The sequence below is a fragment of the Cyprinus carpio genome, chromosome B15 (assembly GCF_018340385.1).
Source record: "Cyprinus carpio isolate SPL01 chromosome B15, ASM1834038v1, whole genome shotgun sequence".
Taxonomy (NCBI): domain Eukaryota; kingdom Metazoa; phylum Chordata; class Actinopteri; order Cypriniformes; family Cyprinidae; genus Cyprinus; species Cyprinus carpio.
This window is the reverse complement of record NC_056611.1, coordinates 7677219-7696198: the sequence shown is the minus strand read 5'-3', so window position 1 is coordinate 7696198 and position 18980 is coordinate 7677219. Positions and strand designations below refer to the sequence as shown.

General features: G+C 34.4%; 2 protein-coding genes across 2 annotated transcripts in view; both read left to right on the top strand.

Moving 5' to 3' along the window:
• atg16l2 (ATG16 autophagy related 16-like 2 (S. cerevisiae)) overlaps positions 1 to 10351 on the top strand; it is a 30837-nt gene extending 20486 nt beyond the window's left edge. Inside the window, exon 16 of the mRNA XM_042740033.1 lies at positions 10219 to 10351. Within this exon, the coding sequence (XP_042595967.1) occupies positions 10219 to 10351 (133 nt within the window). The remainder of the gene's footprint in view (positions 1 to 10218) is intronic.
• Positions 10352 to 11186: 835 nt separating this feature from the next.
• The window catches only part of arrb1 (arrestin, beta 1), a 47868-nt gene continuing 40074 nt past the window's right edge, over positions 11187 to 18980 (top strand). The window contains exons 1-3 of the mRNA XM_042739048.1: positions 11187 to 11374; positions 12198 to 12245; positions 15926 to 16027. Coding sequence (XP_042594982.1) covers positions 11202 to 11374; positions 12198 to 12245; positions 15926 to 16027 — 323 coding nt within the window. The 5' untranslated portion in view covers positions 11187 to 11201. The remainder of the gene's footprint in view (positions 11375 to 12197; positions 12246 to 15925; positions 16028 to 18980) is intronic.

Sequence of the window (18980 nt, the reverse complement as noted above, 5' to 3'; positions counted from 1 at the left end):
TTTTTTTTGTTTCGTTGTATTTTAAAACACATTAATTATTGAGTAAAAAAAAAAAAAAATCGTTCCCTGGAAACTACGTCAGTAAATAATGGGCAGGAGCGCAAACTGGCGCTAAAATCACAAGAAAGATGCAGACGGACAAAACAGGCGTTAGTGGTGCAGACACCGCTGAAAACGAAACGCCGTCATATTCTGAAGTTGAACTCGAAGGAAATGAAGTGAACCCCTGGCCATATTTATACTTTATTATGCAGTGTAAGCTGTGCTTGCCTAGAGAGACCAAACTAGCAGCTTATAAAATCTCGACATCAACCCTTCGCAAGCATGCAGAGGTCAGCTAAATAACTGCATCGTTGCACTGGTGGTTAAAATAAAGCTTTGACATTTTAGCAAGAGGTTTTGCACAAATTAGCCAAAAAGACAGTGGTGCGGAGTGTGCTATATATATCGTCTGCGATAATATCATAATTGTTGTTTTAATGATGTGCGCGTGCATATATAGTGCGTTCTTTCACTGTGTGATTCAGTCAAAATGCATTTAGAATGATCACAAAATTGAAGATATAGGGGCAGAAGATTTACATATTTATATAATTTCATATAGTAAATCAAAATCACACAAAGAATGCCGTCTTTTCCTCCAAAAATCATCATGATTACACACACACACACACACACACACACACATATATATATATATATTACAACAGGTAAGTAATTAAGAGACTTAAGTTTTAGACACCATATTGCCTGTTTTTGCTCTATTTCTACAAAAAAAAAAAAATTCCAAACACAGCCACCAAAGCACAGTTTTGCGTCTCTGAGCAACATGATAGGGTTTCGTTCCTGAATGAATCAACCGTTTAAATGATTCGGTTCAATCGCAATGACTCACTTATTAACAGTGACTTGCTGACACATACTGGCCATTTTAATTTCACATTTAAAGTATCTTTTGATTTTTTTTTTTTTTTTTTTTTTTTTTTTACAATTAATTTCTTATCATTTCAAATGAGTATTCAAAATTTTATGTCATGTATATCAAAACATTATTCATGCATTTGTAACTGCAGGTTAAATGCATTCTTGTCCTGCACTAAATAGTGTGTAAATACATCTAAATTCCACTTCTGATGAAGCTTCTGCATTTCCTCTGCATTGAAAAGATGAGTTTGTTGATTCTGATTTGCCTGGTAACAGCCCAAATGTCTTTTATTCTAAATAACTGATTCCTTTAATTAAAAACAACTAGTTTGAGATGTATATGCCTATCCCAGGGGTGTCAGACTCAGTTCCTGGAGGGCCTTAGCCCTGTAGAGTTTAGTTCTAACCCTGCTCCATCACACATATCATGTGGTTTTCAAATAAGCCTAAATGATTAGATTAGCTGGATCAGGTGTGTTTAATTAGGGTTATATCTAAACTGTGCAGGACTGTGGCACTCCAGGAACTAAGTTTGACACCCTTGGCCTGTCCCATTTTTGGCCTCCCTCCCACTGTTAAAATGTAAACTAAGTAATTTTTTACTCTGAGGCACGGTGCTCCATCATATCTAACGATATGATCATGCGCATCTTGTCAGTAAATCTGGTTCCTTGATTAGCGCTAAATCGCCATCACCTGCTTTCAAATGGAGCGCCATTTAATAGACAGAACCGTAGATCAGTTATATGCTACACAATATCGATTTGATTATCGAAGGCGATTCATCTGGGATAATGAACGCGATATTGCGTAGCTTGTCAGTGATCTACGGTTCTGTCTATTAAATGCCGCTCCATTTGAAAGCAGGTGATGGAGATTTAGCGCTAATCAAGGAACCAGATTTACTGACTAGATGCGCATGATCATATCGTTAGATATATCGCCCAGCCCTACTCTGAGTAAATTTTAAATGAGCTACTTTTTACTTTTACTTGAGTAGATTTTTAGACTGGTACTTTTACTTGTACTTAAGTAAAATTTCATTAATGTAATGGTACTTTTACTTGAGTAGAATATTTTTGTACTCTTTCCACCTCTGGTTGTTAGATATATACTCAAATGTGTTTTCAGACTTTCCAATGTGTGAAAAAGTCAGAACTGTGAGATTGCAATTAGTCGCAATTACCTTTTCATATTTTTATTCCATGTCAGAAATAAACTTCCACAGAAATGGTATGTATCCTCACGGGCAAAGCAGAACATAAAAGTGTTCTCTTGAATTTCTAATTTAGCCTTTCTTATCAGGTTTACGATACACCTAGTATTATTATCCATCTTTATACATCTGCTTGGATCACTCAAACTACATTTGAAGGTAGATGAAAACATGTGACCAAGTATAATCTGTGGTGTAAACATTGCTATCACTTCTGTGATTATTCTGTTATAAACACTCACCTGAGACAGATATTGATACTATGTGTAAACAGGGCCTAAGTCTGCTTGTGTACACAAACCAGTTATTAAATTTTTTTCCGGTCCGAAAATAATTGCCTTAAAATGTACAGTTGAAGGTGGATTTGTTAAACGATCTGTGGTTTAATGGTTTTGTAGCGGTGTAAAACCTTGAAAACTTCACATCATAAATGTGTTGATCACTGTAGTGCTTTTCACAGGAACTGTCCAGGTTTCCAGGACTGACAGTTAAATGTGAATTCTGAACCCAGCTGGCAGTGCTCGCTGTCTGTCACCACGTCTGGATAGTGTGATGACCTAAAACAGTGCAGCCTCAGGTGTGTGTGGTGTCATCGCTGGTGAGAGACGGCGTGTTAACACTTTTGTGGTAATGCGTGAGATTGGCTTCTCCACAGGCTCAGTCGTACAGACAGAAACTCTTCCACACGTGTTGACAGTTGACGCTTAAAGGTGTTTGTGCTGCTCTGCATGGAATTCAATTTCCAGATGTGATTTTTTTTTCTTCTTCTTCTTTAGGCTAAATGTTTTGATGCTTTAGGTTCAGTTTAGTACATGACTGTTCTTTAAAGGGATATATGGCAAAAAATTGAATCTCCATGTTTTAACGTTGAACTAGTCAACTTAAAAACATAAAAACAACATGATTCAAGTGACATGCACTTTACTAAAAATTTGCTAAATCATCTAGTTAATTTTTTTTTTTTTATATTTCTCTGGGACTTGGCAGTGAAGCAGCTGAAACATGCTGGAAGTACAATGCCCAAATTGCATTCATACCACCCATATACATACAGTATATGTGACCCTGGACTTAAATGTCAATTTTTTTTAATTGAGATTTATTCATCATCTGAAAGCTGAATAAATAAGCTTTCCATGGATGTATGGTTTGTTAGGATAGGACAATATGTGGTCAAGAGACAACGATTTGAAAATCTGGAATCTGAATAGTGCGAAAAAACATCAGAATATTGATAAAATCGCCTTTAAAGTTGTCCAAATGAAGTTCTTAACATTGCATATTACTAATCAAAAATTAAGTTTTGATATATGTGCGGTAAGACATTTACAAAATATCTTCATGGAACATGAACTTGACTTAATATCCCAATGATTTTTGGCATAAAAGAAAAATCCATAATTTTGACCCATATAATGTATTTTTGGCTATTGCTACAAATATACCTGTGCTACTTATGACTGGTTTTGTGGTCCAGGGTCACATATAGAATGCACTTTTTTTAATGGTTGCAAACCAAATGTATTACTTACCATACAGGATGCAATTTCAGATGCAACTAATGTATTTTGAAGCCAAAGAACTTGTGTGCATAAGAAATGTATGTGTGCATACTAAAAATCATTACTTTAGGCCAGTTGTCACAGATTTTAATGAGAAGGTCAAGTTTAAGCTTGACGTAAATGTAAGCATGTTGTGAAACTTGACAAGCACATTGTGAGGCTTGTGCAAGAAGTTATGCAAAAGTTAAGGAAACTTGCACTTGCATTAGCTTCACAATGCACTTACATCTACATCAAATGAAAACTCGTAAACCCTCTTGTAAATGCATGTATGAAAATTCTAAAAATTAGCATTCATTCTTTTTTGGGTGGACTATCCCCATATATATATATATATATATACTATATATATATATATATATATATATATATATATATATATATATATATATATATATATATATATATATATATATATATATCCATATATATATATATATATATATAACTGAAACTAAAAATACATTTTTAACCAAATATATTTTTCACAGGATTATATCACAAGTTATCACTACATCTGTTTGGATTTTTTACTTAAATGTTTACATCTTTTTAAATCAAATATCAAGATACAAATTTAAATTGTATTAAGCAATTTCTTCACATTCAGAAAGTGAGTTTACTGTGTGAAATATTATTGAATTACTGTTTGGAAAAAAATGAAGCATTTACACTCTTGAGAGTCAAACATTTTAAAATGTTTATTATATCACAGTTAAATCCCCAACACTCACTGACATCATTTCCACTTTTAGCATTGCAGTAAAAAAGTTGAGGAAGAATTTACAATGGTTAACAGTCTCTCCCTCATTTGAAAAAAAAAAAAAAAAAAAAACATTCAAATGCACGGTCAACATTGTAAAATTTTATAGAATTCAGTACATTTTATAAATTAGCCAAAACAATTCTCATGACATTTGGTGCTGTAGACCGCTTTTTAAAAACATCAATTCACTGGAAAAACATCATCTGCAGCTTCATTTTTCAGGGAAGTGACAGCATACTCAGGGAGTCCAAGGGCTTTCAATTGTGTATGAGGTTTTCCTGTTTTCATTTTAAAGGGATAGTTCACCCAAAAATTATGTCATCCTTTACTCACCCTCCTGTAGTTCAAACCCATTAGACTTTAAAACACAAATTAAAACATTTTTAATCAAACCTGAGAGTTTTCTGTTCTTCCAGTGACAGTCCATGTAAACATAATTTAGAAGATCCAAAAAAGTCATAAAAGCACCGTAAAACACATTAATATGAAATGTATGTGTTTATATGTAAATTAAAGCCTAAATTAAATCTGTTTATCATATAAAGTGATTATATCAGGGTTCCCACGGGTCCTTGAAATCCTTGAAAAAAAATTTCAAGGCCCTGGAAAGTTTCTGAAAATAAGCAAACATTGATACAGGTCCTTGAAAGTGCTTGAATTTATTTTGTGCAAGAAGTTTTCTGGAAAAAAAAATCCATATTATTCCCTCTGGTCCGCTAATGTGTTATTTTGCCAACAATACGTGGCCTATGCATACAAGCTTGCTTGATTTACATTAGTTACGCGCATTTACGCGGTACGTTAAGTGTTTTGCGCGTGAGGTACTTTGTGTTGTACGTTGCCATGACATTAGATTGACCGTATTTCCACTTTTTCCCGGACATGTCCTCTTTTTGGACCTTGCATCTGGCTGGGATTTTTGAATCGCCCGAAATGTCAGGAATTTGGATTTTGCTTTCTACAGTTGCCAGTGTGTTTTTGTATTAGAGCGCTGTGAGGGAATGTTCTCTTAATACGGCTCCCACTGAATTTCTGACCATTATTGCCCACTCCCGTGATTTTTGTGTCCAATCCTGCCCGCTCCCTGCAAACATTCTAATATTGCATAATTTTCACGCATCAGGGAGCTGCTATCAGTACACAGAGTATTTAAATCTCTTTTGAATCAGCCATCTCTCTCTCCTCAACCCGTGTTCAGTCAATTCTGACTCCTGCAGCTCGTCTTGAATGCAGGGTTGCCAAGTCCGCATTTTTTTTTCTTCTTATGGCTACTTTTAAACTGTTAATGGGTTGATTTTCCCCGTGGGTTAAAGGTTTTGAAATGTTGGTCAATTACATTTGACTAAAATGCTTTTATTGAAACATTTTGCATTCTGCCTATGATAAAACTGTGCTGGATGTTAAGTTTTGTGAAAGAGAGCCACTGGTAGGTAGCTTTTTAGCTGTGTTTATGATTAATATGCATAACAGTGACTAAAATATGTATTTTAGGTATGGAAATGACATATTTTCCATTTTGATATTTGGGATATGGTCATTGCACTACTTTGGGCACTTTTGAGTAAATGACAGAATTTTAATTTTGGGGTGAACTGGCCTAATTTCAAAGCTGCTTTAACTCTTTCCCCGCCAGCAATTTTGATGATTTTCACTAAAATTTGATGGCCTCCAGTATATTTTCCTGTACAAATATTTGAATATGCAATATGCCAAAATAAAGATCAGAGCCTCTACTTGTAAACAAAAAAATCCATTTTATTCTAGCTTAAAGAATTTGTTTTTTATCAACACTTGAATATAGGTAGGTTTCATAAAAAATGCTTAATTTTGAGCAAAAAGGTGAGAAAATCAAATTTTTATCAAAAACTACATCTGGATAATATTTAGTACGATTATCAAAGCATAAATCCAGTAAATCGCTTCCATCAATAACTCCAAAGCTTGCGCAGACATATATAATTTCCTGGATCAACATTTTACTCCATAACATTATGCAGTTTTCATTTATATGCTGTCTACTGCTGATGATCACATAATTTTTCATATGCATCTGTTTACATAAGAGATCGCTAGTTTTTGCGTCCTGTTCATGTGTGTTTTTGTTCGGGAGGTTTTGTACTCGTTCAGAAGATGTGTAATAGCGCCCCCCAAAGGTATAACAGTGAAAACACAAAAAAACGCCATAAAAACTCGTCTTTGGCGGGGAAGCGTTTTCTTCTAAAAGATGACATAACTTGTCAGTGGCGGGGAAAGAGTTAAATTTAAAACTGAATGCATGGATCGAATAAATTGATTCATATCTAATTTTCTCCAAAATATTTACATTCGCTTAAGACCAAAGACTATAGAATACCCAAGACGTGTCACTTATATAGTTTTGAATGGGAAACGAAAGAGCCAATTGCTAATCGGTAAAGTCAGTGCGTCACTGCAGCTGTCATTAGAAGTCCCGGTTGCTATAGAAACAGTCAGAGCTCTGAGACGTGTGCTTAGGACTGAGCATGCGCACTGGCTGATCTAGCCTGAATAATAAGCTTTTTATAACACTATTTGAGCAAAAGTAAAAACATTACACAGTTGTTCACAGATTTCTTTGGTGACTTCAAACATGAAATTTTATCGTAAGCTTAGTGAACAGTTTTGGAGAATTTGATGTTTCCCCATTCAAAGAGATAGGATTTTTGCGCCTGACCTTATTGAATATGCATTTGTAGTAGTTTCCCTTTCAGACGCAAAATTTATGGGAGGAGAGTATTCAAATGAATCATGCAACGCGCTTTACTAACATTTGCGCTTGTCAAATTGCTGGTATTTGCACCATTATTTAACGCCCCAAAAAAGCATGTTTAATACTATTTTGCATTTGAAATGGCTGCAGTTATTGTTGCTAGGAGGAGGCACGGCAAAGAACAGAGAGCGTGTGGTAGAAGGGAGAGGATTTTTTTCCACACATAATTTATTTGGAATGCATGAAGAACAAAAATTATTGTTTGCCAAGCTATATTATTTTTAATTTGCTTCAGGAAATAAAAGATGAGCCTAAACTTCTTGCAACTTCTAGCATTTTTTGGCCTCTACTTCTATGGCTTCTTTATTTCTTTATTCTTTATTTGTGACTGCTCTAATTTGCGCTGCGTTTAGTATATTGCGTTGGTCGATATGTAAATGAGATGTTGCGTCTGTGTTCTTTAATTTGCGCAAATCAGCGCCCATTGCCATAGTTCTGTATTTTGAGCGCTCGATAGAAAACATAAACATCTATTATTTATCATACTTGTGATTCACTGGAGCAGCTAGTCCAAATAAATAGGGTACTGAGCCATCTTTCAAAAGCAAGCGTTTAGTGAATCCCGCATTGAACTCCCCAAGAATATTTTTTTTAACTCCCCATGATTAGAGAAGCAGTCATCAGTAGAATGATGTGTTTGTGGGAAGGGTCAAGTTGTTCGGTGCCAGCCAACGTAGAACATAGGCGGGTATTATGGGCGGGTATTTTGCAAATATGCGTGTAGCTGTCACGGAAGTGGGATTCAAATTACAAACAACTCGTTTAGTCTGTAGAGAGTCGATTCTTTATTTTGGGAGACAGTAACTTTATTTATCGTGCACTTTCAGCTTTACAACTTTGCTGATGGTTTACATTCACATACAGCTACATTACACACTGCATGAAAGGCAATATTGGAAATGGCATAATAGGGGCACTTTAAAGATGTTACCCTATTCACCTGTGGTGTCTTCCCTTAAACAACAACAGCAAACATGTGTCTTTGATTGAATACAATGTTGCCGTAAGAACAGCTTACATCATTGGCTACTAAATATTAATGGTGTTGCATAAATCTTATGTCACACTGGAGCTGGTCAAGTTTTCTTGAATAAGGCTGCTTTGGAAATCACTTGGTAGCGTTTGAAGTGACCCTGCAATAATACGCCTCAGTTGTTGCGTAAGCCTCTCAATGGGTTCTGATTGCTCTGATTGGATAAGAGATGTAAAATAATAGCACCAAGGATGTTCATCCAGCAAAACTCTGTTCTTCGTAGGCCACAAAGCCTCACGGCGAGTGTAATTCACCTTTCAGCACGAAGCTGACAATATAGATGATGCCACAGAGGTAGAAAGAGAGCCATTATTTACACCACGTCTCAGTCCTTGACATCTCTCATTCACTCCCAGCAACCACAGCTTTCAGCTGCCAAGGAGCCGACAGCTCGCTTGTCTCCTAGCAACCATCAGACCACATAATTGTCTCTCCTCTCATCTAGTCGTAATGGGATTTGTGCTATATTATGACATTTGCGTTTTTCTCCATGCAACGCTTCGACCATTTTTGATTCTTTCAGAAAAGAAGACTTACTTTCAGTTACGCATTCACTGTATAATAAGCATACACAATACGTGTGTTGCTTTAAGAGGCAATAAACACTCCAGCCTGTCTCTGTGATTGAAATTCAAATCATTGTCTTGCGCAGCGTTCAGAAAAACAAGGCTCCTCTGGTTTACAGAGTGACACCCTGGACATCATAAATGTGAAATGTCTTGAGATTCACAATCTTTCTCCTTGTCCTTGTCCAGATGATAGCTTGTTGGAATATAAAAGGAAACAACAGACTTTGTCCTCAGGCTGCACATCTGCAGTCGCCTCCCTTGTCTTATTAAGTGCATCACTCATAGTGTAATGATACAAACTATCATGACATCAGTCTTCTTATGTTCGATGGAGAGCTACAATTGTCAGATTTCAGACTTTCAGATGGGCCTTAAGCATCATGGTGCCTGATCTGTCCTAATACACAACACGCAAATAATATGAGGCCAGATGGCAATAATGACAACTAGGGCACTTTTCCCAGACAGGGTTCAGTGCATTTAAAAGGCACACCTTTAATTTAATTACATTTTTAATTAAATTTAATTTGTATCAATAGTTATTAGATATCTTAAGGTATTAGCTATTAGAACTATTATTGAACATAAAATCAACGTGAAATGATTGAAATCATGAAAAAAAAAGTCAAAATCCATATGTTCTCACATTAGCATGAAAATAGTTCTAAACACATCAAGGGTCTTCATAGTTTTTTTATTATTTTATTTTTCTTTTTTTGTAAATACATCACTTTTAAAATACATTCTGTATTTAACATTTACATTTGTAATCATTAATATTATTTTCACATTGAAACTCTGAATTCTTGTAGAAATTATATACAACAGAATTGTAAATATACATAATTAAATATAATATTTCAGTATAGAAAATATAATATTTCATATTTTTAAATAAAATGCACTTTTTTGTTGTTGATTTTTTTTTTATGGATTATTTTTGTTTTTAATTTCTGGAGATTAAATTTATATTCTGTTACGCCATTAATAACAGTATAATTGAAGGCCAGGACTAAACAAATTATTATTATTATTATTTAATTTGACATTTGTTCAGAACATTAAACAATATATTATAACAGCTTTTAATATAAGGTAAATGACGTAAGATACTTCAGGAATTGAAAAATGGATGCTGTGTTAATTGCATTTAGTATTTCTAATGCATTAAAACAGCAAGTATTAATTGCAATTTTTTTAATGTACTGAGATTATTCCCATGCCTAACAATAAATAAAAGTAATAAAATAAACAGTTATAAAACAAGTACTGAATTGTCATGTTTACCTGTTTGCTGTATTATGCTTGGATACACTAAGATATGACGGTAAAGTGAAATGCGGTTGTCTGTGTTCCGTAGGGCAGGGACCTGCACACAGGAAGTGCCTCTTCAGGGCAGAGTGACGTCACTGGACCTCTGCCCCAACCACAGGCAGCTGCTCAGCTGCTCCCGGGATGACATCCTGCAGCTGGTTGGACCTGAGAAACAGTAACGACAGGGTGGCCTTCAGGTCAAACACACACACAGAGGGGGTTAAGGCACAGCTGGCGGTGTATTCTTAACCGCATAATACCAGAAATAGATTTTATGCAGGGTTAAAAATTAACTCTTGCTGAGCAACAAAACATTGCCTTTGGCAAAGCAAATAAAATAGCATGTTCTAAACACATCAAGGGTCTTCATAGTTTGTTTTTATTATTTTATTTTTCTTTTTTTTGGGCCTAAATAGTCCATCACTTTTAAAATACATTTCTGTATTTAACATTTACATTTGTAATCATTAATATTATTTTCACATTGAAACTCTGAATTCTTGTAGAAATTATATACAACAGAATTGTAAATATTTATTTAATGTTTTTTTTTTTTTTTTTTTTTTTTTTTTTTTTAACCAAGTATTATGATGGTATTTTTTATATATGCTTTGTTTGGTTAAATGGATTATTTTGTTTTTAATTTCTGGAGATAAAATTTATAATTATAGCCATTCAGAATAACAGTATAATTGAAGGCCAGGACTAAACAAATTATTATTATTATTATTTAATTTGACATTTGTTGACAATTACAGAACATTAAAAATATTATAACAGCTTTTAATATAAGGTAAATGACGTAAGATACTTCAGGAATTGAAAAATGGATGCTGTGTTAATTGCATTTAGTATTTCTAATGCATTAAACAGCAAGTATTAATTGCAAATTTTAATGTACTATTATTCCCATGCCTAACAATAAATAAAAGTAATAAAATAAACAGTTATAAAACAAGTACTGAATTGTCATGTTTACCTGTTTGCTGTATTATGCTTGGTTACACTAAGATATGACGGTAAAGTGAAATGCGGTTGTCTGTGTTCCGTAGGGCAGGGACCTGCACACAGGAAGTGCCTCTTCAGGGCAGAGTGACGTCACTGGACCTCTGCCCCAACCACAGGCAGCTGCTCAGCTGCTCCCGGGATGACATCCTGCAGCTGGTTGACCTGAGAAACAGTAACGACAGGGTGGCCTTCAGGTAGAAACACACACACAGAGGGGGTTAGGCACAGCTGGCGGTGTATTCTTAACCGCATAATACACAGAAATAGATTTTATGCAGGGTTAAAAATTAACTCTTGCTGAGCAACAAAACATGCCTTTGGCAAGCAAATAAAAACCCTGCCAACTGGCCAGTAAGTTATTTAGGAACTGCAACATACATGTTTATGATAATATGACAGTGAGTGATCCTCAAAACACATGAAATAAACATCTCCTCAAACTTTATTTTGAATGATATGAATAAAAAGTGATTATCTAATGTAATTATCATTCCTCTTTTGTGTTGATTCGGCATTAATTTGGGTAATTAATTAAGGATACTTATGCTTAACATTTTTATTCCTAAAAAGTGACAGATTTTGTAAAATAAATCATTTTTTTACACACTCACGCCTTTAAATTTTGTAAATACACACAGACACGTTTTGTTACCATATACAATGAGAAGGTTTTTTTTTTTTTTAATTGAGAAACACTCTTTTCTGAAAGCCATTGCAAAGACTGGCAATAGTCTCACAATGCTGATTAAAGTTCCAAGAGACAAACAAAATGTATTTGTTATTTAAACCATCAATCATGCATATTCAGTACCCTGACACCAGTGACAGAACAGCTCCCTTTAGCATTATCCTTTGTTTTAAGGCAATTCCAAAAGCAAAAACAGGAAACTAGTTATATAGACAGAACATGGCCCAAGGCATTTAAAAAGTGTTTATATAAATCTGTATGAGCACTCTGATTAGTTTTGTTGTTCATTTTACACTCAGAAATGTCTCTCTTTTTCTTGCTTGTTTCAGAGCGGAGGGATTCAAATGTGGAAGTGACAGCACCAAGGCCATCTTCAGGTGAGTGAAATCAAACAGGACGTTTTATTTCGAGTCTAGGCTTGCATTAGTTTTGTGTTTGGTTTGCGGTGTGTTGTCTGCGGTGTTATGGGATGTGTGTGTTATGTGTCTTTTTAGATGTGGTGCTGTGTGATGCTTACAACCCCTGAAATGTTGGCATCTACACCAACCCTTTTTTACAGTGCTGACTTTTTTTTTCTTAGTCTTTGGAGAAGTCATGTGAATGGAAAATCCAATTCTGCTAGCGTAATGAACGGGGAAAGGCTCTGACCCCCCTGAGTAAAGATAGCTGGCAAGATGGATTTCATTTGTTGTTTTTTTTTGTTTCTTTTTTGTTTAGGAGTGAGTGTCTTGTTTTTTTTTATGTGGTAAAAGTCTGTTGCTGTTGCATAACATTTTTGGGTGAAATTTACAAAACTTGTGCAGGTCATATTTAACCTCAAAATGATTATTTATTTATTTATTTAAGAGGTGTTATTTATTTATTTATTGTACAAGACTTTTTTACTCTAATGTTAAGCCTATCTTTTAGATTATTTGTATAGTGACATTATTTTCATTCAATTAATTTTGGTGTTTATTGGTGTTGCTGAGGAAAAAACAAAAACAAATTTATAATATAACATTATTGTATTGTTTAGTTACACTACCATTCAAAAGTTTAGGGCTGGCATTTTATTTTCTTCTCTTTAGTTTTTTTTTAAAGACATCTCATGGTCACAGAGGCTGAATTTATTTGATCTGAAATCCAGTAAACAGTAATCTTATAATAACTGAAATTTAATTAGAATTTAATTAGAATTTTCAGCATCATTAATCCTGTCTTCTGTGTCACATGATCCTTCAGAAGTCATTCTAATATGCTGATTTGATGCCCATTTTTGATTATTATTAAAAACAAACAAACTACTTAAGCTACTTAAAATTTATGTGGAAACCATTGATTTTTTTATTTTAATCAACAGAAATTTTTAAAGAATAACATTTACAAACAAATTTACAAATGTCTTCACTGTCATTTTTTAATATATATATTTATTTATTTTGGAATAAAAGTATCAATTATATTCAATTTATAATCATACTGACCCCAAACATTTGAGTGGTAATATATATATATATACACACACATCTATCAATTACAGCTATTCTATCAATTAAATGCTATTTGTTGGAGCCTCTCATTTATACTCTTTAATTCTGAGAATTGTATTTATTTTTTCTATATATATTAAAAAATATTGAAATAAATAAATACAATAGGAATGAATAAAAATGGCATTACAACATAAAAAGTTTTACTTGCATAAAAGAAAATATATTGGAAGTTTATTGAGAAATATAAAAGTAGTTGTTTGTAGCAATTTGTAGTTCTTCAGATATGCAACCGTGAAATCACACTGGCTTTTGGCTCCTCTATAAACCACAAATCAGTTTTAAAATAAAAAATAATCCAACTGCATAATTTTACAACCTGGCTGTTTATATTTATGCAAAATATATCTTATTTTGTGCTTTAGGCTAAATTTCATTTTCAAACTTGTTTGTTGTGTATGAATTTACAGAAGAGGCTTATATAACAGTGTAAGGTGCCGTATTAAAGAATCCGATAGATGCTTTCAATTTCTAGCCTAAAAATGGTGTGCTCTACCTCTACTACAGATGTATTTTCAATAATCCTAGAGCCTTTGCAGCCTTTATATCCTCATGACCCTGCAGTTTTTCTCAGCATTGTTAGAAGATAAATGCAACATGTTCCATATGATGTGAGATGAGAAACCAGTCTTACAGATGAGTCTTTTTACCACTTCCCTGCATAGGCATATACAGTTTCCATGGAGACAGCGAGGCCAGAACGCACTGTGGCTTTTTTTCACAAATGGATCTTGCACGAGCACTTGAAAGAAGAGAGAGTGTCACAAGCAGGCACCTAATGGTCGCTTCATCATTCATCAACACCTTCACTCTGCACTCTTGTGCCAGGCATATAACTCAACATCTTCCCTCCTTGGCCAACACTTTTCTTTTAGTATGCGCGGGTAGAAACAGCCCACTGCCATAGGAAACTGTGTATGACACTCAAACTAATAGTCGAGCAAAGCATACTACACTGGAAGAATAAAAAACAAAAAAACAAGTGAGTTGGTATTGAAGAAAATTTGTTTTAAATTAATAAAAAAAAATGTATCTGGCAAAACATTTTACAGTATGTGAAGAATGATTAATCTGTACAGAACATTTTATATATATTACTGTTTAATGTTCTGGGGTCTGTTCTGTGAAGTGTATTATGTTCATTATGGTCTGTAACGGCTTTGAATTTTTTAATAAATAATGTAGTAAACAGAGATATTGTAGTAATAAAATGTTATGTTATAATAAAATAGTTATGTGAAAACATTTTTCTGTTTAAATATATTTTAAAATGTAATTTATTCCTGTGATGAAAAAAGCTGAATTTTCAGCATAATTACTCCAGGCTTCAGTGTCACATGATCCTTCAGAAATGAATGAAAATATTTTCATGTTATTATCAACAGTTGTTCTGCTTAATGTTTTTATGAAAACCATTTTTAAAGAATGTTCAAAAGGACAGCAATTATTTGATATAGAGATCTTTTTTTAACAATGTGAACGACTGACTGTCGAGTTCAGTTTGTTCAATGCATAATTCCTGAATTAAAAAAGTGTTTTAAAAAAAACTTTTGAAGGGTAGTGTAGGACCAAATGGGAATTATAACTGTTTTATACACAATATTTAGAATAAAACCAGTCCTCACCAGTCATGGATAAAATAAAACATTCTGAAAATGATATTTTTGAAATTCTATGTATAAGATGACCCTACAACCATGTGAATATCACAGAAATAGGTGTCCAAGGAAATCAAACCTGTCCCTAGACTCCGTAACAAACAAGTTTTTAGCCAATCATAAAACCAGCCAATGAGCAATACTCTATGGCTGTTAATATTTTAGTGCGTTTGGGATTGCTGACACTGGATTGGCTGACATGTCTTTGGAGGACAGGGTTTTTTAGAGAAGGAGTGTGGTTGAAGGGATAGTGTGATCTAATGTAGTCCAGCAGAAGTTAGCAAGGCTGAAATCGCTTATAGTACCTTTTGAAGTCCATTGATTCATGTCAGATGCAGTATCGTGGAAAAGAGCAAAAGCATCGAAAATTGTGTCCAGATGGTTATTGACTATAGTTTATGGCTCTAGCTGTCTACATACTTCTAAGACGACATGCTGTCTGAAATGGAGTCTCAATGGATTTGAAAAACTCTACATTGGTGTAAGCTAATGCTCATAGTTTCCATCCACCATCTTATTGTTTTTTGTCATTGCGCTTGTAGTATTTTGATCACACACTCTGTGAGGTATACATTTAAAGCCATGTCTAATTTGTCCAAAATAAGGTCTATGAAGGCAGCATAATTTCAGCATAAAATAAAAAAAAAAAAGCTAATCTTCTTTAAAATGCAGTCTTGCAGTCTCATTCACTTGGTTAAGGAACAGACTGAACAGATATGTCTTGTATGGCTTCCTGACATTTCAGTGAATTTTTTATCAGATCACTGGCCCGAGGGATCTATATGGCAAGAGAAAAACAGTTCCACAGAGTAATGTGTTTCAGTCTGTAGTCATCAGTCACAATGGACGCTTTTCTCTCTTTTTCAGTCCGGATGGCAGTTTCCTGGCAGCTGGCTCTGCAGACGGTGCCGTCTACATATGGAATGTGAACACAGGAAACCTGGAAAAACGGCTTCCTGACATGCACAGGTAACTCAGGGATGGCCACCATACACAACCAATAATTTCATTTCCTAACGATACTTGCATTTCCTACAAGTATCCTACAAGCATTTCCTTAGTATTATTAGCAAACTATGATTGTGACCAACATAATTCAATATTTCTGTGTTTTCCAAAACCATAGCTCCAACACACTATTGCAAACAGCATACCAGAATTGTGTGGTGAGAACTACAGCATAGATTCTTGTTATTATGACGTGGACTGGCTAATATGCAGTACAATCTATATACAGTATGTCATTCCACATTTTCATTCTACATCTTTTAGTGTGTAAAAACAATGGAAACACCTTTAAAGAGTGCATGTGTGCGGCTTTGCTCTAGAACACTAGCCGAATGTAATACGGAGCCTGAAATTTAATCAAATAACTGAAAATAAAGTGAAACAATGGAGAACAAAATAGCGAAGTAGTCCTTAGATGCCATGTTTAATATTTACAGCAATAATCTGGCATTAGTTCAAATTTAAATCAAATTTGCAACTCTACCACCATTGTGATGTCATTTACTACAGTTCTTAATTACTGAACCAGTGTGGTTTTAATGACAGTTGTTCAACAGATTATAACAATTTTGGGAAATAGTCATGACTAGCAAGTTAATTTCTCCAGAGATTCATTGTATTCTGCATGGTTTGAATGTGTCCGACAGTTCAGCAAAGCTTGATAGACTTAAAAGCTTCATTGACAAAATTTGCGTATGGCAACAAGGCTTCTCAGCCTTGATTCGATTGGCTATTTGGGCTGTTTTATCTAATATAATGTAAATGTATCATTGTTCAGCGAAATTTCATTGGCAAATTTCAGTAATTTCATGCAGAATCAAAGTATTTCTGTGATGACAATAAAAGTTGCCCAAGCAAATTTTGCTAAAATTTTTGTGAATTCACTGTTCTGACCAACAGAAGGCTGCATGTTTCTTTAAAGCAATGAAATAACTTGACTATCTTTGAAAAAAGTACATAATGTTTAAAATAATGTTTATAAGCAATATATAATAAATTAAATTGCTTAAACTATTAGAAACAAAACCGTATCATGCATGTATGTATAGTTTAATATAAAGGACTGAAAACCAATCACAAAGAGTACTTTTTTCACTTAAAGACATGAGATGCAGTGGGATGGGACAAACTGCCATAAATGTTTTTAAAAGTTGAACTTACATTAATTTTGCATGGCTTTCTAAACGAGTGCAATAGTGATAGATGTCCCTATAGAAATTGCAATAAATATGCGTTCTGTGAACGGCTTGGTTTCGGTTTTGACGTATACAACATCTTCTCCGCATTAATGTTTTTCCGCAGTATTTTGAATGAACAACAAAGCAACGCCACAACAAGTGGGTTCAACACTTTTTTTTTTTTTTTTTTTGCAGTATAGGATACAGAACGATGATTCAAAACATAGATAGCTTCCATCATCACCCCCAAACCTTGCACAGTCCTAAACCACTTCATGGGTCAACATTTCATTCGTAACATTGGTAACCTTAGGCTGTTTTTATTTAAATGCTGTTAAATAATAATCGCTTTATTTTATATACGCGATCAGTTGTTTTTGCTTCTTCTTCTTCACTTGTGTTTTATCATTCAGTACTTTTTCAGAAGATGTGTATTAGCGCCCCCTACCATATAACAGTGAAAATACAGAAAACTCTGTCAATTGCATGGAAACGTTGGGGCACAGGAAGAGTTAAGCAGCAAGCTACATTGTTGTACAGGAAATGCACTCCGGTTTGATTAGTTTATTTTCTTTTTCTGCTTTAGTACATACTGCAAGTCACTCTCAAATAAGGGATAATATACAGTCAGCCATTATTATGTAAAAATTTGTCATGATGCATATAAATGAACTCTAAATTGTGACAGGTTTTAAAGAGATTTTCAGCAAATGTTAACTTCAGTTTCAGTCTGTTCTTTGCACAAAGCTATATTTTAGTTTTTAATGTGGCAATTGGAATACAGTATATTAGTTATGGAGGTTTTTGTGTCAATAATTCCACTTTTGCCGAATGCTTTTTTGGGTGGGATGCTGTGAATTATCTCTTTAATTCTGTCTTTAAACTGAATTCTAAGATTCTGCAAAATTCTTTTTGCAGAGCTTCAATAAGCGCTGTGGCCTGGTCGTTGTCGGGTGAATATGTGGTTAGCGTGGACAAGAGCCGTCGAGCTGTGCTCTGGAGCGATATCTGAGACCAGACATGGGCTGCCTTTTTCCATCTTATCAACTGAAATCACTCTTGGAAATGCACTCAGGGATGTCATCAAAACACAACCTTGTTGGGAAAAGCTCACACTCTGCACTCCGTCCATAGCAGGACCCTTAGTATTGTGACAGTCTTTGTTGCTAAGAGGCTATGTCATCCAAAACGCAGACAGATGTGCTAATGTTACAGGGGTCTGGCGACTGTTGAGCAGAGCTGTCTGGCTTTTTTTTTTTTTTTTTTTAAACCTTGTTACAGATGAATTACCGATGCAGAATTTGCCAAAGCGTTTGTAGGCCTTCCTGTTGTTTGACTTCGTACTATAATCAGCAACTTTAAAATCTGAGATCTTTTGACGTACGCCAGATATTGCTGCCTGAGGGATTTTGATATCAAAGGGAAACATGAACAAAGTGGATTCAGCCTGTTTTAGGAACAAGACAACACATTTCTGAATAGGTGGAAACTCGACCCCAATGGATTCGCATGTCAGTCCTATTTTTAGAAACCAAAACACAGAATAGACATGAAATTGAATGCCTGGTAAAAGCCCATTGTATATTGTCGCACAATGACACTGATTCTTGAATGTAGTATAAAATGAGATATAAATATTATACTATCATTCAAAACTGTGGGGTCAGTATTTGTTTATGAAATCAATGCTGATATGCATATGATCAGTTGTGACAGTAAAGAGATTTACAATGTAA